Here is a 24505-nt window from a genome sequence, read left to right on the forward strand (position 1 = left end):
TGAGATCCTTTGTGGAGTGGCTCTCGCCCAGAGGACCGCGGGCTGAGGGGTCATGGAGGTTTTGGAATGATTGCTGAAGAACTAGTAGGTCAGCATTGTGTGGTAGTCGGGACCCATGGAGCAGAGTAGGGGCAGGGATTCACATTCTAGGCTGCTATGGGCCTACCTAGAATTTTGGCTAAGGGAAGTTGAATTTTTTTTTTTGGCTTCATGGCATGCAGGATCTTAGTTCCCCAACCAGGGATTGAACTTTACCCCCTTTAGTGGAAGTGCAGAGTCATAACCAAAGGACCACCAGGGAAGTCCTAGGTTGAATTCTTCTCTTCCCTAAAACTGTGAACAGTGTCTTAAGGTGATTGATTCAGTGGCAGTGCTCAGAATAGATTGGAAGGGAGAGACCAGAGACAGCTGGACTGGTTTAGGTGGCAGCTGCCAAATGCCATCTAAGTTGATGGGGGCTTGGGTGCTGCAAGACTGGAAGTGCGGGGATAAACAGGAGAGTCAGTTCAAGGAAGGATCTCCAGGCCATGCCCAGAGGTTGCGGCGAGGAGACGGGGGAAGGCTTCTGCATCTCACTGCCTGGGATGCTGGGTTGTAGATGGGCTGTGAGTACAGGGGCAGTGTCTTGTTTCTCTGGCACCTGATACATACTGTATACTCTGTCAGTATTTGCTGAGTGGGTAGATATATGGTGGTACTATTGATAGAAATGGAGTCATACACACCGGATTTGGCAAGGTGGTAAGTTCGTGCCATCTGGCTGAGGGGAAAACAGAAGTCTCTTTTCAGGAGGCGGAATTTTGGTGGTCAGAGGGCACTCAGAAGGGGCATGTCTGGACAACATTAGCTCACTCAGTTTAGCTCAGATGTGTGGGTTTTCTAGAAGACTCAGTATTCAATGAAGAACTGAGGGGGGAGGATGACATGAGGTCCTGACAGGAGGGTGTTTCCCCTTGGAAATGAACACCCATGGCCCTTGGGTCCAGGAGCATCTCCTTTCCTGCAGGTGACAGGGTCAGGAAGTTCCTGTCTGCCACTCAGAAGACCCCATTTGCTAAGACATTCTTAGTGAAGGAAGAGAAAGCACACATTTTGCTGGTAGCTTCTTTCTTTAGCCTCTCTCTGGGGCTCAAGGAGCTTGTGGAGAGAGGTTCTGAAAGCTCACACGGTGAGAGAGAACTCACGCCAGGCTTTATAGAAATTTTCCCTAAAAGAGTAACCAACTAGATTTTCCCCTGCAGCCATAGAATCTTCAGCCAGAACAGGGATGGGAGGGAGAGGAGTGAATGAAGTCATTTTACAGTATTTATTTGCATATATTATAGAAGACATTTAAAATATATTAAATAGGAGAAACAGAAGGCTACTATATTCTGAGTACATCCTGTATCCCTTAGAAACAAATGTTCAAACATCTCCAATCCAGACATGGGTATGACATTTAGACTACGAAAATATATTCTATACCTCATATTGCTCAGAAGGTTAAAAGGGAGTGGATGTATATTTATGGCTATGGATGAGAAAGCTGTTTTGTAGTTTAAAGGATTCACTGTCTCTTTAGAGCTGTGACTTTCATTGGTAGGTAAGCTAGGAGGCCCTGAACACGTTGGTTAAATGTTAATGTGGCATACTGTGGTTGGAACCTGGCTTGAGTGACGTGCAAACATTAGTTCTCAGATCAGATGAGCTACAGACCTGACACTGACACAACTGAGAGGAACCCACGGTACTGGCTGCCTGGGTTGGTCTGTCTGTTTCAGTTCTTGATACAGTTGAGGACTTCTCCCATGGCTGGGTTTTAATACAGTTAGTCAAATACACTTAATTACTGATAGCAGTCTTGAACATTTATTGAGCATTTCTTTAATCTGCCAGCTTTACACAGATCATTTCCTCTTCCTGATGATCCTGTAATGTAAAACATGTAGGCATTTTTCTGTTTTACAGATTAGGAAACCAAGGCAGAGAGGGGTTGTTACATAACTCATAAGTAGTTGCTCTGAGGTTGGAACCCTAGTAGAGCCCATGCAGAACTGCCAAGTCTGAACCGTTAGGCCAGATGGCCTGGCCTGTTTACGAAACTACCTTGGATTAGAACAAATGGGAAATTTACCCAAAACATGTATTTTGGGTAACCTCGTAGGTCATTCAATATGTAGGAAATGCTGTGGAACCAAAGACTCAAGTCTTTTCAGCAGCTCCATTTTGAGAACCTTTGGATGTTTATCTCCTTTCTGCAGAACAGAGCAGACCTTTCCATTTAGGTTTAAGCCAAATGTTCTGGATAATTAACAAAGCTGCTGAAGCCAATTCTAGGGGGAAAAAAACACTTTTGCATGCAGCATGATGCAATCTGAAATGCTGGCGCCCTCGCCACCCTTCTTCCACAGAGCACCTCATTGACATCACGAAACTACAGAGGGGCTCTTCCTAGTCCCTAAGATGCACAGCCACCCTGGACAAGGAGCTTGTCTCTGCTGAGAATAAAACCCAGCCAGGCTTACCAGTGGGGGTGGGTTGTTCCTTCTGCACTCTAGCTGGCTTGAAGACCAGGACTCCTGCTGCGAGTATGCAAGCAAATGCCATCCTTGGCACTCTCCCAGGAAACCCAGCATTTTGGCTTTACATCCTATTTGACAAGAACGGATTTTGTTTCCCTCTGAGCCATTCCTAGGGAGATGAAGTCTCATCAGCCCCATATCCAGAGTGAAATCTGGTAAACTCAGTCCAGAGCTTTTCATGAACCTGCTACAGGGTATTTTAGCAGCAGATTCTAAAGTATTTAAAGGGTTGTTGATAGGGAAAGTGAAGCTTGGGAGGCCCTTTAAAAATGTATGTGTGTAGCCCAAGTACTGGATGTCCACTGCAGAAAAATTAATATAGAGAAGGAAAAACAAAGCCCTCTCATGGGATCCTGTTTGCTTGAATACTGTTGTGTTCATATGTGCTCAGTCATATCTGGACTCTCTGTGATCCCGCCAGGGTCCTCTGTCCATGGAATTCTGTAGGCAAGAATACTGGAGTGGGTTGCCATTTCTTCCTCCAGGGGATCTTCCCGACCCAGGGATCAAATCTCTGTCTCCTACATTGGCAGGTGGAGTATTTACTGCTAGTGCCACCCATCTTGTTTAATGTATGAGGGGGAGCAAAGTGAAGAAAGCTGGACAAAGGTTGTTACAAACTTGAGTTTTCTACTAGAGTGGTTAAGGAAGGTAACTTTTCCATTCTTTGTAATATAAATTGCTCATACAATTAGCACCGAAGGAAATTAAACTGCACAGCCCTGCAGAAATAACAACGTCAGGTTTTCCTAAAATGATGAGGTTGGTTTGTGGCTGGTGCCCCGGCCACACTGTTGACCACAATGGGAACTGGCGATATAGGGATCAATCCTCTGTGTGCTTTCTTTCCCAGACACCGAACGGACTGCTTCTGACCCCGAGTCCACTGCTGTCCAGCATACATTTCTGGAGCAGCCTTAGTCCAGTTGCTCCACTGAGTCCTGCCCGGCTGCAAGGGCCAAGCACGCTGTTTCAGGTGAGCATTTAGAAATGAACTTGTACATGTGCAATTTCTAAGGGACGTGTTTCCTTGATAAATCCTGCAAGGTAACATTTTCTCTAAATGTAGGGCAGAACTCACTGTGTAAGTTTCCAAAAGGAATTCATGTTAACGTGGCTGCAAAAGGAACCTTCAGAGGCAGGTATTTTCATTGAAGTGTCGTGTGCATGTCAGCTATCCATAAATGGAACAATAAGTTCTCCAATTGTTCCCACTAACTATGAAAATGGGAAATTTATAAGAAAAAAAATTTTAATTATATTTTATAAAATCTCATAAAGACTTTAACATACTAACCTATTAGTATAGTAACCAAAGATAAAAATCATGAACTCTACATTGTAATAATAGCAAAGTTACCTGCATAATTGAGAGTCAGAATCAAGTTTTCCTCATTCCATAATAGAAAAAAGAAGCATCCAGGGATCTGATTAAAATAGAATTAAGTCTCAGCTGTTTGTCTTGTAAACTCCCTGTACCAGGTAAGTGCATTCATTAGTCATCTCCATACTAGAAACCTGCAGTAGCATCACTTGCTATCATGTGGAAACTGGTATTTCCTCTTGGAGACCCAAAGATTGACTCACCGACCAAGATGTTACTGTCTGAACATGTGAGTGTAGAAAGGATCCCAGAGACAGGAATGAGGCAAAACTGGATGATGTGCACACGCCTTCTGTTCCCGATTCTGACCTTGTCCGTCTCGTTCACCTTGCCTCTCACCTCAAGCTGCTGTTCTTTGGTTCTCATCGCATCTAGCACTAACCACTCTGTACTGCCTGTTCATCTGACCATCTCCCCACTGAACAATGGGCCCTCAAGAAGCCAGAACTGCACCTGTTTGCTGTGGTGTATGCCTGGCATCTAGCACACTGCTTGGTACACAAGATGCTCAGCAGTTACCACTGACTGACTAAAGGAGGGGATGCCTCAGAATTCACCGAGAGAAGCGATGTCTAAGGAAGTTAAGTGTTAGTAAGATCACGTCTCCAGTGCTTTTCTTTATTCGTTTGTCAAGGCTAACAGTCGTCTCTGTGCCAGGGGCTATACATGCTGGTATTTAGGGTCTCCTTGGGAGAAGGGTAGAGCTAGAGAGATTCTGATTACTATCTTGCTTCTCTGATTTCCTAGTAGGGATGAGGTAGGGTGTCATGATGTGACTATGCTTCAGTTATCAGGTTTCTCTTCCTGGCCTTCCTTCTTGTTACAAGAAACTGAGATACGGTCATGCACAGCCAATGTGTTAATTCTTAGCCATTTTAACTCAGGCAAAGAAACAAAAACTAGCAATAGGAAAAGGCAGTGAGCAAATGCAGAATTAGCCAAGTTTTAGATTGGTGATCTTTTGGTGGGGAAACTAAAAGACCTTATTTCTTGGAAGTCTCCAGATGTGAGCAGCAGAGTTCCTGAGTAGAGCAGACAGGATCGTGTGCTGCGTAGTCAGTTAGCTCCACAGTGGGCAGTGGGGCCTGTAATCCTACCCTAATCTTGGAATCTAACACAAGGCCTTTCTAGGTTTCCTGAGATATATGTGAATAATGAATGGACTCTCACTTCCCTCCTTGCTGAAAATCCTACCACCTGACTGTGCAGGGCTTGGTGACTTCCCAAGGAAACCCTCCAGAACTACTGGTCCAGAATTCTTGGAGATTTCTAGCCCACTACTCCCGACAGTTAACAGTAATTCATCTCCTCACGGATTCTACACATTAAAAGGTATCAGGAGCTCTGGGAATTGGCCAAGATGCATATCCCTTCAGTCACTACTGTAGACTGCAGTTCTGTACTGTAGACCAGTGGTTCTCAACACATGGCAGACTCAGCCAGGAGGGTGTGTTAAAATGCACCTGGCTGGGTCCCTCCCTCCCCTAGAGTCTCTGATTCAGAAGGTCTGCGATGGGGCCTGATAATAACATTCTTTAATACATTCCTAGAGATGCTGCTGCTGCTTCAGAAACCCCACTCAGAACCACTGCTGACCAGTGGCTCCTGATTTACATTTAGAATTCTGCAGAAGAAAAGCTGCACTTAACGGCTATCTGCTCAGAACTGTGATTTCACAACCTGGGCCTGTCCTCTCTCTTGGAGCCATTCAGAACACAACCCTGAATGGGAAAACGTAACCAGGTGTGGATGGCTGACAGGTCGCATGGCCGTGGGCCCTCTTTTTGGGGTTGGGATCTGTGAGACTAAAGAAAAATAACTTTGTACCTTTTAGAGTATTACTTCTCTTCCTATGTATAAGAGGACTGAGCTAGTGAAAGCTGAAATTTGCAGTTTTGAAAATGGTTAAAATAACGTGGTAAGAATCATTTTTTTAAAAAAATCAGACATTTCAAATGATTTTCAAATTTACATTACTATCAACAGTACTGCTTTTTAAACTAATGAAAGTAACTTTAAAAATAACAAGACTCTTTCACATATGCTATGTGAATGTGTTGGAAAAAAAATTAAACTTGGCCTATGATGCTGGCAAATTTCCTGTTATGATTAAAAAAGTAGATCAGAATCCTTACGGTAACAGTTGACAAGGCTGAGGAGGAGTTCTGGCACTGAGGGTCTCTTCCTTTTATTAGTAAGTGATAGCAGATACTGAGAATTTCAAGGGCAGGAGAGTGGAGATACAAGCCTTTCTAGAAGAGGTATGCTTTGTAATTGAGACACATAAAGAGAGATGCCAAAGACACTGTACTGAATCTAAATATACACCTTGGTTTATAAAGTGAGATGGGTTCCCAGTTGGACTGTTTACTATTTTAAGGTTGTCTTTAGGATGTCTGTTCCACTTTTGAAACAGATTTTGATCAAATTTGGAATATACCTAGTAGGTACCGATACAAGGTAATTTTCAACTGAGAAAGTTTTCCGTAATTTTTAACTCAACAAATCTATCCCAGAAAATACTTGTAAAGCTCTGAGGCAGGGACTGTGGGGATATACAACACGTGAATACCAGGTGTGTAAACACAGTGCTCCAGGAACCCAACAGGAGTTGCTCTTTCCAGCTGGGGCCTGAACAGAGGCCCCAAGGCAGAAGGGACATTTGAGCTGGGAAGACGGGACAGGATCACGGCAGAGTGAAGTACATTCTAAATGAACAGATATGCATCGTTTGGATATGAAAATACATAGTCTGTTCTGGAAGGGACCTGGGTGACAGACTGGTTGGAAAAGCAGCAGTGGGGCTTGTAAAGTATACTAAAGAGTTGTTAAGTGAAAACCATGGGAGGCCTTTTAAAGCTGGAGATAACGTAAGATCTCTCTTTTAGAAAGGTATCACTGGTATCATAGTGTGGAAAGAGGACAGAAGGCAGAAAGAGTAAGGGGTGGGAATACATGAGATTTACACCACTCCAAATTCTGAGGGGAGAACCACCTTTTACATAAGAAGAGTGAAAAAGACATTCCCAGAGGTAAAATTGAGAGGATGACTTTTAGATGGGTATAAAAAAGCAGAGACATTACTTTGCCAACAAAGGTCCATCCAGTCAAGGCTATGGTTTTTCCAATGGTCATGTATGGATGTGAGAGTTGGACTGTGAACAAAGCTGATCACCAAAGAATAGATGCTTTTGAACTGTGGTGTTGGAGAAGACTCTTGAGAGTCCCTCGGACTGCAAAGAGATCCAACCAGTCCATCCGAAAGGAGATCAGTCCTGGGTGTTCATTGGAAGTACTGATGCTAAAGCTGAAACTTCAATACTTTGGCCATCTGATGTGAAGAACTGACTCATTGGGAAAGACCCTGATGCTGGGAGGGATTGGGGGCAGGAGGAGACGGGGACGACAGAGAATGAGATGGCTGGATGGCATCACCGACTCAATGGACACGAGTTTGAGTGAACTCCAGGAGTTGGGTGATGGACAGGGAGGCCCTGGCGTGCTGCGATTCATGGGGTCGCAAAGAGTCGGACACGACTGAGCGACTGAACTGAACTGAAGGAGTAATTAGTGAAAAATCAGAAGAGGCAAGCATTACTAAGTGATTAAAAGACTGGGAATGCTATTGATAACAACAGCTACAATTTTTGAGGACTACCGTATGTCAGACATTGTTCTAAAGCACTTTTCATGGCTCCTTATTTAATAGTCTCAATAGCTCTATTTGAAAAGATGACCAATTTTATAAGGAAAAAAAAAAAAAAACTAAGGCCCAGAGATGTTGCTCAATTTGCCCGAGATCCCATGTTAACAAGTGGTAGAGCCCTGATTCTTGTTTAGTGTCATGCTCCTTACCGCCATTCTTACTGACTAGAGAGAGTGGGGAAGAGGTACTGGGCATCGAGAAATGTTTGCTGAGTACAGTACAGGGGAAAGGAAGGCTGCAGAGAAAAGTTGGGGAATGCTGTAATTTAAGAAAAGGGACTGTGTGTGGAAGGGGGGGGAGGGGGCAACAGGAGTATGAAACGTGTCAGAAAGGTCAGGCTAACCAAGGGAAACTATGACACTTGCGTATGTAGAAATAAAGGGGACAGAGGTTAATAACAAAACCAAAACTTTTGAAAACACCAGTAGGATGAACAACTAAAATGAGAGAAGATGTAAATAAACTACAAGTATGAGAATTCAAAGTCTGCTCTTCTTCCAGTGTCTACTCTTAATCAATGGGAATAGTGGTTAGGAGCACACCTTAAATAAAAAGTAAAGTATAAGCTAAATGTAAATAGATTTGATAACCCCAGATGAAATGGATAAAATTCTATATAACATTAAAATTCAAAGTGTCAGGAAAGAAAACCTTGATAACCATTACAGAAATAGTAATTAATAGCACCACCCCCTTGCCACTGACATTAAAAAAAGTTGGGTACACAAAGCACAGTATATAGACTAAGTAAGAATTAAACTGGAAGACAGCCCAAGAGATCATTGTGACTCATCTTGTCCTCAACAAGGAAAACTTAGTTTTCAAAACAATCGTGTTTTTAGAAGGAGGTCTTTAAGTATTTTGTGTTCAGTAGGGAGTATAGCTGATATACTTTAGACATGAAAAACATCAAAGCATATATGTTTGTCCCATCTTAGTTACCAACAAGACAAATTAACTATAAATTTTGGCACTTATGGGTTATCTATTTGGTTTGGTATTATCATTTTAACTAGAATATTTTTAAGGATATTGTTTTCTGAATCTCTTAAGATAAAAACATTCCTCATTTTTAAGAGTTACTGAAAAACATCAGTAGTACTCTGGAAAACTGATAGTTTCAAAATGCAATATGAGAAATTACTGATTCATATACAAAGAGTTTCCTAGTTTCCAAAATTGATTTTTCTTAATATGTAAAGCAAATGATCAGTCTGAATAGACCGGAATCTTCTAGAAACACTATTAGAACATGCGTTAGCCACATACAAAGTATGTATTTTTTTCTAGTAGCCTCCGCACATAAAATAATTTGGCATGTTTTCTAAGCCTTAGCCTCTGCTGTATGTAATCTTGATGTCAGTGTCATCTTCCAGTTACTCATTCTGTAAAATAACTGGCAACATGGACTTTCCTAGTGGTCCAGGCATTAAGAGTCTACCTGGCAATGTGGGGAACGTGGATTCAACTCCTGGTCTGGGAAGATTCCACATGCCTTAGGGCAAATAAGCTCGAGCACCACAACTACTGAGACCTACATGCTTAAGGTCTGAGCTCCGCAGCAAGAGAAGCCACTGCAATGAGAGGCCCACACAGTGCAAGGAAGAGCCAGAGCTGCCAAAAATAAATAAATAATTTTTAAAAAATTGGCAACTGACCTCTATCAATCACAGAGGTGATGAGAGAACTGGTCCACTGTGGCCTGTCTAGGAATGTTAGAAACTCCAGTCTTCCCAATGGATTTGCAATAATTATTGTAAACATCTTTTGCCCCTACAGTTCCCAACACTGCTTAATGGCCACATGCCAGTGCCAATCCCCAGTCTGGACAGAGCTGCTTCTCCAGTACTGCTTTCTTCGAACTCTCAGAAATCCTGATGACATCTGGCCACAATTTAAAGACTCATTAACTGATGAAACCATTTGTCCCCATGGACTAGTTTACCTGTGTCGTGAGAAGGATGTTGTGAAACCCGTCTGTTAATTTGGTTTGCACTTTTCATAACATGGATGGTCTAGATTTATGTTAGCATTTTAAAAACTTTTTTATATTCAAGTATATATGAAAATCTGTTTTGCATTAAGTGAATTTTAATGTTTTTGTTTTTATATCTTCTTAGCTCTTAAGTGTTGAACACTGTTGACAGTGAAGAACTTTTCTAAATGGTTTTCAATGTAATAAGGATGTGAAGCTTTTTTCCTCTTTAATTCTGCAAATGCTGAACTGTGCTTATATACACTATAACCAGCTGTGCCTTCCTTTGCATTTAGTTTATTGTAAATTATCAATATATATTTTTAGTATTAAGAGAAAATGTTTGAAAGACAAAAATTAGTATCAAACAACTCTCTAGTAGAATTTCATTATTTCTCACAAGTAGGCAATATGAAAGCATTCATTACTTTTCTTTTTGGCTTTCAACTGTATGAGAATTGCCTTAGAACCTCTTTTGAACTGAAATTCAGTGAATATAATGTCCAATATAATGTTTTTATAAAAAAACAACTAAGCCATATTTAGACAATAAACTTTCATAAAAGAATGTTCTAAAGTGCATTTTTTGAAAAATGAACCTTGAAAGGCTAGCCTCCTGTTTACAATCTTTGAGACTCCTTCCACACAAAAGCCTGAGATGGAAAAACTACATCAAGTTCACTCAATCTATGCCTCTGGAATATTTCCTAGGTTAGCACATTCTTCTTTTTAAAAATTAACCTGGTTCTTCCCATTTTCTATTGAGAATCATACCTCTCTGATGCATTTACTGTATCTAAGTTAGGGTTTCTCTGAACCCCAGAAACTATAATTAACATTTAAAAATCCTATGCTTTGGAAAAGGTTCACAGACTGGTGATGAATACATGTAACAAAGAAAACATTTTGTAATACCAGGTATCTTCATGTGTATGGGTAAAGCCTTGGTTATGGAAATTGAGGTGTAAGATACACTGCTTTATGTATTACTGTTTATGGTGAGAATGAAGGAAAATTGATAAAATATAAAATTCAGGAACCTTATCATTGTGGAACTGAACTTATTATGTAACAATCTACAATACTAAGCAGTGAATCCTTTGTGTAGTTTAGAGCAGTGATAATAGAAACATTTTCTGTTCCCTCAAAAAAATCAGCAGGCACCAGTCTAAGGTGCCTATCTGTATATGAAGTAGTAAAGTTCTAATGTAAGATAAAAGAACTGGAACGTGCCCAGTGTGTTCAACTCAATAAGTTAATTACCATCCTTAACTATAAGAGAAACCAATTTGAAATGTGGCTAAATAATTCACTGATCCAAATGCGCTAAATGGCAGGGATTATGAGAAAGCAAAGGTTGTAAAAATAAACATTTCAGTTTTCAAGAAATCTAAAATTTTGTTGCAACACCTTTAACGCTTAAGATGTTCAACTGGAATTGAGCTTGAGATTTTCAATTGGAATTTTATTTGGTGATGTAAGTCCTTATCTGGGGGAAAAATCCAAACACTCTAATATGCATCTTTGAATATACAGTTAATGGGCCTGGTTCCACAATCTGCAAGGAGACAGTACTGTCACTACCCACAGGCTAAGGCTAACTGTGCACTAAAATAAAAGAGCCAGTCCAGGGAACTGGTGTTCACCAAACACAGAATGTTAGAAGAGGCCTTTGAGGTACATCCAACCACCATTTCCAGGTAAGGATAACTGCACAGAAGTGGGAATGCCTAAAGCTACATAGTTCATTGAAGGTAGAACAAGGTGCTCAGTCCAATTCTATTTCCCCATGCCTAACTACTGGTCCAAAACTGCATGTTAGGTAGAAAAAAACAAAAGAGCATTAAAAACAAACAAAAAACTTGTCAGATAAGAGCATACCTCAAATGCAAGATTCTTACAGAGAAATTAAGTCAATGTGCAAAAACCTCAACCTAGTATTCCCTTCCTCCAAATACTACGATTAACATACACTCTAGCTCCATTTATTAGAAATGGAAAAAATACAGTAATTTTTGATGCACCAAAAAACTCACATGACACAAATAGAGAACTGGAGGTGTTGAAGTATATAATCCTTATTGCTCTGCCTCATTGTGTGTGTGTGTGTTGGGTTTGTCTTTTTTAAACAATTATTTTAGTCAAAAAATAGGTTTCAAAGAACATAATAACTTTGTTTTTACTTTTTATATGTTTGCTTGGTCAGTGTTAAAATGCGATGGTGAAGTTTATCGAACTATAACCTAACTGTTGGTCTCTTTTGTATACATCTTTTCTATGACTGCAAATCTTTACTCAGTTTTCATATATGTATCATTTTTACTGTTATATTATTTTTGTTCAATAAATACTTTGTGATAAAAGGTGTGAAGAGGCAAGTGGGTTGTATTACTTCCATTTACTTGGGATGATTCAAATGCCATTATTCTCTGGGTATAAGTTGGAAAAAGAATTGTTATTTAGCTTAAATATTGCACACTGAAACACTACATATATATAAATCTTATTTAAACAGGTATTTAAGGAAACAAATATACTTATTGACACTGAGTTGGGTAGAAGGGAATGGATTTGAAAACTAGTCCTCTGATCACTTAAATCTGAAGTTCTGTCATTCTGCATTGAGGTAGGCAGGTAATGAGGAGGGGAAAACTACATAACCATTTACTATTTTAGCTGCAATTAATATCAAGAAATTAAAGCCATCCCATGGTCATGGATTAGAACACTTAATATTGTTAAGATCACAATAATACCCAAAGTGATCTATGGATTCAGTAAATTCATCACAATCCCAAAAATCTCATCCTAAAATTTATATGGAATTTCAAGGAACCTAGAATATACAAAACAATCTTGACAAAGAAAAACAGAAGTGGAGGACTCACACTTCTTGAGTGCAAAACTTATAAAGCTACAATTGATTAAAACACTGTGGTACCGGTAGAAGGATAGATATGCAGACCGAGAACAGAATTAAGAACTCCCCAATAAACCCTCATTTCTATGATCAATTGATTTTCAACAAGGGTGCCAAGAGGGTAAAGGACAGGTCTTTCAACAAACAGGCCTAGGAAAACTAGATACTCACATGCAAAAGAATGAGGTTGGCTCCTCACTTTACACCACAAACATTAATTCAAAACAGATCAAGGTCCTAAATGTAAGCACTAAACTATAAAACTCTTAAAAGAGGGGAAAATATTCACAATCTTGGATTTAGCTACAGCAACTTACATATGCAACCAAGAGCAAAGGCAACACAAGAAAAATAAACTGGACTTCATGAAAATTAAAAACTTTTTATCAACAGCACACCATAAAGTGAGCACAACCCACAAAAGAAAATAATTATAAATCATATATGTCATAACGTTCTAGACTATATAAAGAACTCCTACAACTCAACAACAAAAAGACATACAACCAAACTTTTTAAAAGGCAAAGGACTTGAATATACATTTCTCTAAAGCAGATAATGGTCAGTAACACATAAAAAGGTGCTTAACACCTTGAAGTCCTTAGGGAAATCAAAACCACAGTGAGACACCACTTCAAAAATATTAGAATGAATATAATGGGGAAAAAAGAAGCAAGGATGAGGATAAATTGGACCTCATACATTACTACTGAAAAATGTAAAATGGTGTGAGTACTGTAGAAAACAGTTTGGTGGTTTCTGATAAAGTTAAGGATTAAATTACCAACTGACCCAACAATTTCACTCCTGGTATATGAACCCAAAGAATTTGAAAAGAAAGGCTCAAACAGATGCTTGTATACCAATGTTCATAGCAACATTATTCACAACAGCCAAAAATGGGGAAAAAACCATGTCTATCAACAGATGAATGGATAAACAAATTATCCATATTTTTCTTGGATATACAGATAAATGGATAAGCAAATGTTGTATAGTCATGCAACAATGTTACTCAGCCATGAAAACAAATGAAGTTCTGACACATGCTACAATATGGATGAACCTTGAAAACATTATGTTAAGTGAAATAAGCCAGAGACAAAAAAACAAGTGTGGTATGATTCCACTTACATGAAATATGTAGTTTTTGTCTCTATGAATTTGTTTATTCTAGGCTAAGTGATTTACCCAAAGGATGAGGGAAGGAGAAAACATGGTGGTGTGTTTGGGGCAGGGTAGAGGTTATAATGGCTACCAAGTTTCTGTTGTTTGGAGTGATGAAAAATCCTGGAAATAGGTAACTACTTTACAACACTGTGAACATAATAATTAATGCCACCAAACTGTATGCTTACAAAGGGTAAAAATGGTAAATTTTATGTTTATACGTGTTTTACCACAATTTTAAAAAATAGCAAAAACACACACAAACTACATGAACTGTTGTGGGTCAAAAAGATTATAAAACGTTAACAAGTAGGCTTTTGTAAGCTAATAAAGCAGCCACTTCTATATAGAGTATGACATATTCAACATGTTAACATCATCACTTGGAAGGAAAATAAACAAGGCATCCCCTCTTACCTTTAAGAACCTTGTCAGTTTAAGACGAATCACCTGTTCAAGGTTCACAATTTGAGCTTCAATTCTCTTCACTGCAAAGTTTTCAGAATTTGAATGATGCTCAAGTATCAAAAAAAGAAAATAAAATTCCTTAATAAAATGAAGGAACATCCGTAGTTTTTCCTAGGAAGAGCAATTTTATATAACTGTTGGATACAATTCTTCACCATATGTAAGAATGAAACAAGGATAACTGTCAAATTTTCAACAAACCAAATAGATAACCTATGAAATGAAAAATCTGACAATTACAAGTGCTATCCTATAAAATTACAGTAAAGATTAATAAATGAATGGCCAGCACAATTATAAATTAATTGCTACTGGCACAGAGACACTTCATTATCCTGAGACACATAAAAGAAAATGGTCCCATTCTGCACAGCCTTCTTCCCCAAGAAAGAATCGTGACTCAACAAAACCACATTTTAACAACATGAAGATTCTGTTATTATAAATTTTGAAACAAAATGGAGGAATTTTCACATAATATTTATAACCTTCAAAGTACAATATTAATACATGTCTGTCAGTTAGAAATAACAGCAGTTTGTTAGGCTACAGAGTTTAACATAAAACCAATTTACAAATGTGAAAAGCAGTAGTGGTCCAATATTCACCATTACACATGAATCTGTTTCTTCCATAAGTTTTTTTAAAAATTAAAACTTCAGTATCATGAAATATTAAAATAACACCCCAAACATGCCACAATCACTATTCACAAATAAAGTTAAAATGAAATATACAAAAATTCACTTAATACTGTTAAATAACAATAAACTACAAGATTTCCTGAACAGAAATGGTAGGACCCCTGAATGTTTTACAGTGAATGTCAGGAAAATGAATTAAGTTATGACTCTTTTCATGATATATAAGCCCCAAATTTACATGACCATTTCAAAATATAGCAATTAAGATTTGCAGTTGGTAAGATGCACTGAACAAATAGTCCTTAAAAGTGAACACAAATGCTTAAAACACTGTTACCAACACCAAGGTGTATTTATGATATTCAAAAAGATGCATAATTAAAACTGTAATATTTACTATCTCTGGTAAACGGATAATACCTAGAATGCTTTAAAACAATCTTCCAAGTTCTCATTTCTCTCGTTTGTTATTTATCATGGCTCATTTCAAACACATATTACATCTTTCAGCTGATTCCAAGTGAATGCTATTAAAACACATACATATACACATCTCTCAAATGAAATAAATTGTTCCCCAATGAAGAATCATCCATTCTAATAAAAGAACTGTATTTAAGACAAACAAAACAAGATCTCTCATGTTTGACCGGACTTGTATGGTTTAACTAGATTAAAGCACAATGTAAAATAGGTTAAGTGTATTAGTATACAAATATCCAATAATATGCACTAAATATTTCTAAAATGAGGAAAAGTAAAAATAAATAATTTTTGGTACTTTAATTTACTGGTATGTAATTCGAGATCCCCAAAATGTCAGGTATTCACTTGCTTGAATCAACTTCTGCATCACATGCTTTCCTAAACATAATGTGCTTATCAATTTCTTAGCTACTCTATTTGCCAATGTTCAATAAAAAATTATATAGCATGAACGTAAGAGTGTTCAAGTTGGCTCACTTATTTTACTGTTAAGCAAAGCTAAATTTACATTCCAGGAAACAATGCAGTTTAATTTTAAAAACAAACAAAAGATGCAGCAGTAAAACAATTTGTGAGGAGAAACAGATGCATTCACATATAATAAAGCCACTGCAACTTCTTCAGGCATCAACTGTTGTGTTAAATAAACAGACAGTAGTTATTTAGCAGCAATGATTCCGCAATAAATAATGCACTGTGTTTCTCAGTCCTGCACAAAAATTGCAGCTATAGTTACATCAACAGCTGTAACCTACTGGCTCTAATGGCAGAGAAGACCTTAAAACCAACTGTACAAAAAAATTGTCACACTGTGACAACAAATATAAAAACAATTTGTAGGTCTGAAATAAAAAGACTCCACTGTGAAGAGGACAGTGTAGACAAACGAAGATTCCAAGTCCACCAAAAGAAATAATTGCCTTCAGATCTGAGTCCTTGATTGATAAGAAAGGCTGGGGGCTGGGCTTGAAACCATGTTATCAGACTTAAAAGAGCATGCTCTGTCTTCTGTTCTTCCCATGTCCTAAAATATAAAGTCATTTTATGAGGCAGTTCAAGGTTCAGTTTTATCCCACATACAGTATTTGGTGACTCTATGAAGCTAATGTTCCCACCAGCAAAAGCTAATTCCATGGTAAGAGTGATCAGCTCTGTCTTAAAGGACCCTCTTGTTGATGGGGTCAGTCTACAGCTTCTATGCTTCGAAGTGATGAACCTGATGACTAGGGGAGCACAGATGTGTCTTCTGCCTCAGGTGCCAGGGATGGCGTGTCAGTGATCAAGCCAGGTCACTTGTAAGAGGTCTCTGTGCCATCTGCAGCTTTCAGGATCCCTGATCGGACCGAGTCAGATTCTCTCTGAAGAATTACTGAGCTGCCCACATCATACAGAAAAGTGAGTATGTGCAATGCTAAACATACACCGTTGTGGAATGCACTGTACATTGGTTTTCACATAATTTTACTGATCAATTTATAAACCAAAAACTTAGTTCCACGCAAAATTTCATGATCGACATGTGAAATGGTTTATGACAAACACACCTGTCTCTGGATAAGAAGAATTTCGAAAACCGGGGTCCTTTTGCAACTGAATCTCTTTCAAACTGAATATTGATACACCTAAAATGCACAGACAAAAAAATAGCAGATGAAAGCCCATCATTAAAGCAAATATAATCCAACTAGAGACAAAACGTCTAAATTATATACTGAGTGAACGTGAAACATTTATACTACATTTACAAGGTTAGAGCCCCACTGAAGTACTTTCTCTTCTTCCAAGGTTTTGAAAAGAAAACCAAGCCAAATAATCTCCCCTCAGAACCCTTCTCCTCCAATCTGGCTTTAAATCAGGCTGTGAGTGTGTGTTTCTCTGAGGAGAATGTACACTGTTTATTTCTAGGGATTACTGAGGTTGGGAGACCTCATCAAAATGTATTACTCAGTTTTATTCTATCCTTTATCCATTTGTCTTATGATGGCAGTGAAGGTCAAATCCTCAAACTATCTTCAGAATTTTACAGAAAAACAAGAAATAGGTTTATACACCTTTCCTGCAACTCAAACTTTAAAACTTGATATTATTAGTAATAATAAAATGTAAATAGCATCTTAAAAAATACTTATAATTCATCTTTCTCATTTCCATCTCTGCCACAGAGGTAGTCTTTCATTACAAAATATCCTTTAAGTTCTAAGTGAAACGTCATGAGAAGTCTCGATTCCAATTAGAAAACCACTGTCTAGTAAACGAGAATGGGTAATTAATAAAAGCTTTTGGTAGCTCATTTCCAAAATATTATCTTAATTCCCCACTCACCTTGCTCAGTTTTAAAGTAAAATATTGGGGTAATTTTTAAGACTGTTCTGAGTAAAATCAAGCAGTTACCTCAGGCATGAGAAATCAGCTATTTTAATGACAATATGCTCACCTCTGTCATGGGGATAGTTAAGTCAGAGTGAACACAGTAAAGGAAAACCATCTTCATGTCTTAAAAAGGAAATTTACTTTCTTGAGAAAACTAATGTTTTGGCTGTGTTTCATTAGGGCTTGCTTGAAATCCATTTTTAACAACTCTGAATCAAAGTAATTCAGATTGGGCCTAATGACAATGTCTATCACTGGATGGCATTTTCCAGCGTTTAAGTCCGATAAGACTAACGACCCACAGATAAGTGCTACTGTTTTCTTAGAGTCGTAGCAACATGCTCAGTGTTAAAAGAAATAAATTAAAACAGGTAAATAAGACATATGCCTCCCTTCAAGGATTTCTGATCTAATTACAAAAAGACTAGAATTTTAGGCTTAAAAACTAATAGTCCCTTCCTAACTCCTAATTCACCCCAGTCTCCAAATCTGGATAAAAATAAAGGGGATGGGAGGACACACTCTAGAATTTCTCTTACTTTCAGGTAATGCATGTATTCTTGGTCCCAGACTTCGAAAGTATACATGTTTCATGGCTTCTTCTGCTGAAACCCTTTTCTTAGATTCATACTGTGAAAAACCAAAAAAGCTGCTTCATTAATTTTTTTCTCTAAATACTGGAAAAAGCATGTGTGAGGGGTAGGGGACACACACACACATTTAAGTGTTCAGAGCTACCATTATCTTGATTGCTTACTACTTAATAAAAATTACTTGATTTATTTTAAAGAACCAATTTACTATGCTTTAAATTGAGTTACTACTGAGCTTGTGTAGCAATGATCTCAGTTACAAATTTCCAAAATAAAACTGGATCTTAACTAAAGATTAAGATTCCTTATATTTTCTGAAGTGATGGAAAAAAAAGCAAAATATCTGACCTATGGTGTTACTTTTCTTCATGAACAACAAAGGATTATTAGAAATGTAACTAATACCTTTAAGAAAAATATTATTAAATTACCTATTCAATACCCATTTCCCCTTCTTCCTTCATGAGATAATGTAGATTTAAGGCATTCATGCTTCCAACTCTGACATAAGAATCATGACTGTTCTAAGTTTAGGCTAATTATGGCAATCCAGCTCCCCAATTCTCAGCCTCTCTTACAATTAATATTCTAGTCATATGAAGATTTCAGAGACATAGGAAGAAATCCTTAGAGGGGTTTTTGGAAAAGCCTTTGTTTTACAGATACAAGAGGACTAATGTGACTGACACATTCTTATCCTCTCTTGTAGTTTCTGCTCTGAATGCAGATATGGATGGATTTGGAGGTACAACAGCCTATAAAGCGTAGGTAGAGGAAAAAAAAAAGAGAACATAAGAAAACATGAACTGCAGAGAACATGGCCTTGACACAGTTGATCAGTGCCAGCAGCTAACTACCTCAGTGAAGGGAATATGCTATGCACATTTTTATACGTCATTTTTTCTGTTTCTACATAGTCTGGTGGCGAATCACCAAGAAAGTTGATGGACAACATCAGCAATTAGCAACTATCTCTTTGGCTTCTATGATTGCCAATAATCACCAAAAATAAGCTTCAAAAAATAAAAATGGGGGAGGTGAAGGGGAATATGCAATGCACAGCATATTCCCTTCACTTCAGACTCTTCTAGGTTACAAGGAGAGACCCAGACACACTAGGAGAAACCATATTTTTTCACCTAAGCATGTCTTAAGCATGCTAGATAGTAGCATAAATAATCTTATTTATGAGAGGGATATTACTGATCCCATTCTATAGATGAAAAAACTAAGGCTCAGAGAAGTTAACACACCATTTAATGACTATAAAAAAGATGTAACTTACCTGAAGAAATTTTGTTATCAACTCAATTCCTTCAGAGTCTAACCTAAAAACAAGGAAAGATAAGCAGTAGTTTATTTATTAATCTTAGCTGATAGCAACTTTCTAAATAAAACTATTTTCCAAGTGTTTTCATCTGCTAAATTCAAGTGCCCTAAAATAGCACACTTTGCTGCTTTTCAAACAGATTCAAATCTGTTTTCTCCTTAAGATTTATCATGCCACTTGTTTAAGAAGAAACTACAAGTAACTGGGCATCAACTCAAAATTTCAATATTCAAGAGTAAATTAGATTACTAAAATGATAGAATTTTTAAAAATCACTATTTTATCTCTAAACAAAATAACCTGTATTACTGAAAAAAACTTTAGTAAACTAGATCTGTTTTCACAGTGTTCTAGTGAAGGCAAGAGTACAATGGAATCATTTCATATTATACAGGTGAAAACAAAACGGTAAGAGACCTCCAAATTTATCACTGTGGTTCAAGATAAACAGAGATGAATCACTCAACAAATTTTTACAGGACCCTTTGCTGAAGGTTGGGTACTAGAAGCTATAAAGTTCAATTTAAATATGCCTCAATAATTTCATAAAACTTTATTTAAAAGGGATACAAAACCAATGACATAATCAATAAAGACAGAAAATTGTAAAGATGAAATTAATAAAACAGGAGTAGAGGATTTAGGGGTTATCTTAAAGGGATAACCTCTTGATCAGAAGTCACAAGTCACAAATTCTATCGTGCACTGATATTCACTGGCAAAATAATTATGGAAACTGCCTCGCCTCCCTCCCACCTGAAGTGCTCTTAGTAGGTGGATGCTGTGGCCTAGAGATTCTCCAGAGTCTCCTAATCCTTTGCAGTCTGCCATCCTGACAAACACCCTGAACTCTGTGGCTACAGATAAAGTGAAAGTTGCTCAGTTGTGTCCGACTCTGCGACCGCATAGACTATACAGTCCATGGAATTCTCTAGGCCAGAATACTGGAGTGGGTAGCCTTTCCCTTCTCCAGGGGATCAGAAGATCAACCCAGGGATCAAACCCAGGTCTCACACATTGCAGGCAGCTTCTTTACCAGCTGAGCCACAAGGGAAGCCCAAGAATGCTGGAGTGGGTAGCCTAACCCTTTTCCAGTGGATCTTCCTGACCCAGGAATTGAACCAGGGTCACCTGTATTGCAGAGGATTCTTTACCAACTGAGCTATCAGGCTACAGATAAAGTAGGTGCTAAACTCATGAAGAATCTGCTTTAAAGAGCTGCAATTTTTTACCCTGGACAATATATATATGTTGTATATATGTATATATACAGCAACCAATATATATATGACAAAAATAGGATTTATGCTTTTATGCTAAAACTCTAACACGTTATATTATTCTTCCTTCTTAGGAAGTCTACTTAGAATGTTACCAGTTAGTTTAGTGAGAAGGCTATCAAATCACATAAACACTTTCAAAATAGTTTTGGCACCAGAATGATCTTACTAATCATCCCTATCTTGAGAATAAATGGAACTAGAGTAAGTATGTTATGTTGTGAGCAATGTGAATGGCTTTTGATTAAAACAGATATTTGCTTTGTTTGGTATCTTGGTGCTCTTTTCACATTTATTTTTTCTTAAGGAAAGATGAAAAAATACAAAGGGGGTTAGTGATTCTACGTTACTTACAGAAATGTAATACATTCCGTAAGTAAAAATATTCTGACTCAAATTTTAATGGAGTCTTAGATGGATCTGAGGTAGGTCTGTAATTGGATGGGCAACAAATAGGATATGAAGGGTCATAAAGTTCATATTCTTCAAACACAGATTATCATTACCACTGGCCAAAATTCTGATGGGTCATCTTGTATAAGAGCCAAGATTTTACCTATAACACACTCCTAAGTAAATATAGAATGTACACGTTCAGTCGTGTCCAACTCTTTGTGATCCCATGGTCTTTGTAGCCTGCCAGGCTCCTCTGTCCATAGGATTTTCCAGGTAAGAATACTGGAGTGGGTTGCCACTTCCTCCTCCAGGGGATCTTTCTGACCCTGAGACTGAACCCGTGTCTCTTACATCTCCTACAATGGCAGGTGGATTCTTTACCACTCCACCACCAAGGAAGCCCAAAATATAGAATAATTGTGTAGAAAAAATAAATTTCATCATGGTCTTCACAGTACTAAATAAGGCATAAATCAATGTTTTCTTTCTGGGAAAACAAACAACCTACATAAACCCTAGAATTATATAATATATATATATATTCTATGCTCATTTTATTTACAGTTCAATTCTGTGGACTTAGTTTGGTGATTCTTGGTCATTGAATTATAAAATTACTTTGACATAGGAAGAAATTAAATTCTAAAATATTTCAGAATTGTGTATGTATATCAAGTATTTTTCCTGAATCCTTACCATGACAAATGGTTCAAGAGACTAAAAAGAAAAAAAAAAGAGAGAAAGAGACTAAAAAGAATTTTAAAAAAAATAGTATGTTCCCCCTTTCACGTAAAGAAGAGAAAAAAAATACCTGGGTGCATGGTTAATTAGAGGCTGCGGTTTATATTTTGGAAAGTTGTAGTTCTTGAACTCATCATTTGAAGAAACACCTGGCCAATTTTCCTGAGATGGAGTTCCTGAATTTAAAAATATATATACTTATAAATATATACAAATTTTTATACAGGCAAATATATATAGGCAGAACAAAAGTGTCTTAAATAACAATTTATATTTAGTAGATAATTTCATTGTTTCAACTAAAATTAGAATGACAGAAATAGTAAACATACAGACTTTTTTCAGACTAAGCAAAGATTCCACAAAAATGATGCCTAACTGACATCTAAGTTAAAATATTTCCTAATAATGTGCTAAAAGTCCATTTTCAATAATATTTCTCTTCTGTTTTTCCATAAAATCATTATTGCACAGGTAGAAATCAGTAAATAAAAAGCAGAAGTTATCTAGAAGGATCTTTATCTTAACATGCAGATTATAATTCTTGTAACAGCTATTTATGTTAGTCTCAGTATCAAATTTATAAATATATATTTGAAAGATGTAGTCGTATCCAGCTACTCAATTACAGGTAACAAATCACTGAGAAGAGAGTTCTTCTGTTACCTAGCAGTCGGAAAATTAAGTGCAGTTCATCTTCCACAGTTGATCCTGGAAACAGAGGTCTTCCAGAAGCCATTTCAAAGAAAATGCAACCAACACCCCTATAAAATATACCATAAAAAAAAAAGATGAGTAATCCATTTATATATTATTAAGCATAAGAATCTTTTCCCTAAGGCTGCCTCTCTGGAGAATTTTGTACTAGCCTGCTAGAAAATCTCCAGATTTCTTTCAGATATAACTAAACTAACTTGTTAACATTTAGCTTATCATCTTCCATACTTCTATATCCATTTTCCCCACTTAAAATGTCCAGCCTTCTTCTGCATGATCCCTGAAGAATACCACTAACCATAGCTAATAGTGATTTAATACACTATGTGTTAGGCAGTGATCAGCAGAGCTAGGGAGAAACAAATAACTCAAGATGTTTTTACGTAGGAAGCAGAGACAGAGCTCATAGGTATGGGGTAAAGTGAGTGCGAGTGAGTAAGATGCAGAGAAAGAGAGAGAGACTGTGTTAAGAGAAGCAAGGGAAATGGACAGAGGCTCACTGAACAGACAGTGTCTTCTAGGACCTGCGTGAAGACATGAGTTTCAGATAGAGTCCTTCCTTTAAAAGACTCACAACCTAGAAATTACATATATGTATATATAAATTAAAATATTATATAGAAGATTAAATAATGGAGCCGTTATGGAAAACAGTATGGTAATAGAATTGCCATATGATCTAGCAATTCCACTTCTAAGTATATAACCAAAAGAAAGAAAAGCAGTATCTCAAAGAGGTATTTGTACACTCATTGTCCACAGCAGCACAACAGCCAAAACGTGGTAACAACCCAACTGTCCATCAGTGCATGAATCAATAAACAAAATAACATATACATACAAGGATTATTCAGCCTTAAAAATGAAAGAAATTCTGACACATAAAAAAGTCAAGTATCTATCTTCCCCAGGGGTAAACCCTGATGACATTTATGCTAAGTAAAATAAACCAGTCACAACAAAACAAATACTATATGATTTCACCTATATGAGGTACTTAGAAAAGTCAGATTCACACACAGAAAGAAAAACGGCAGAGGGAGAGGGAAATGGGGAGTCACTATTTAGTAAGTGCAGAGTTTCAGTCTGTAAAATGAAAAGAGCTGTGGAGACTGATGATGACGGATGCACAGCACTGTAAATGCACTGACTGAATGGTAAATTTGGTTATATGTATATTCCCAAAATTTAAAGAAGCTTAAAAAAAAAAATGTTTCACAACACAAATTATATAAATGTTCAACCCAAGACAACACCAAAACAAAGTATATGGTTTATCACTACACGAAGAGTACTTGCAGTAAGTGTAACTACAGTTCAAGGGAAAAAATTAGCCATGGGAGGCTAGGTCATAGTCAGGGAAGATTTATGAAAAACTATGTTTTGAAGGCCCTAGGCACAGGCCTTAGAGAACAGAGTAGTCATTCAAAACAGAGCAAAGCTGGGAAAGCCCAGGTTATTTATGAGATATAGTAAGTAGCCATTTGGCTAAATGGAAACATCTACGCTGAATAGTCTGAAATAAACTGAAAAAGGGAGAGACATTTTATGAAGATTTTTAAATGTCAGATTGAAGAACAATACCTTATTCTATAACAGGTAGTGAATGGGGAGGCCGCAAATGTGTCTGAATAAAGGAGTGTTGGGATCAAAGTGCTGGGTGAGGAAGATTACTACTGTAATTTCACTATTACGAGATCAACTTAAAGCAAGTGGGTTTTGGTGAATATTAAATGATGATAAAAAGAATAATTTTGTAC

At 37.5% G+C, this 24505-nt stretch overlaps 2 protein-coding genes across 16 annotated transcripts in view; one reads left to right on the plus strand and one right to left on the minus strand.

Annotated features, from left to right (window-relative positions):
* Positions 1-10653, plus strand: part of ELK3 (ETS transcription factor ELK3) — a 68944-nt gene extending 58291 nt beyond the window's left edge. For all 3 annotated transcript variants that reach the window (XM_055394755.2, XM_088837125.1, XM_055394754.2), the window contains exons 4-5: positions 3418-3540; positions 9434-10653. In XM_055394755.2, coding sequence (XP_055250730.2) covers positions 3418-3540; positions 9434-9532 — 222 coding nt within the window. In that variant the 3' untranslated portion in view covers positions 9533-10653. The remainder of the gene's footprint in view (positions 1-3417; positions 3541-9433) is intronic.
* The window catches only part of CDK17 (cyclin dependent kinase 17), a 131310-nt gene that overhangs the window by 8641 nt on the left and 98164 nt on the right, over positions 1-24505 (minus strand). For 2 of the 13 annotated variants that reach the window (XM_055394751.2, XM_088837124.1), the window contains exons 12-17: positions 22695-22792; positions 22099-22204; positions 19567-19609; positions 18228-18318; positions 16863-16940; positions 14653-16342 (exon numbers count right to left, since the gene is read on the minus strand). In XM_055394751.2, the coding sequence (XP_055250726.1) occupies positions 16305-16342; positions 16863-16940; positions 18228-18318; positions 19567-19609; positions 22099-22204; positions 22695-22792 (454 nt within the window). In that variant the 3' untranslated portion in view covers positions 14653-16304. Of the gene's footprint in view, positions 1-1828; positions 3783-3924; positions 3992-14137; positions 14237-14652; positions 16343-16862; positions 16941-18227; positions 18319-19566; positions 19610-22098; positions 22205-22694; positions 22793-24505 lie in introns of those variants that run through there. The other 11 variants (XR_016037631.1, XR_016037630.1, XR_016037629.1 and 8 more) reach the window with 11 other exon arrangements.

This window comes from Moschus berezovskii, chromosome 6, assembly GCF_049115385.1.
Source record: "Moschus berezovskii isolate FMDL1 chromosome 6, NW_MosBer_1.0, whole genome shotgun sequence".
NCBI lineage: Eukaryota > Metazoa > Chordata > Mammalia > Artiodactyla > Moschidae > Moschus > Moschus berezovskii.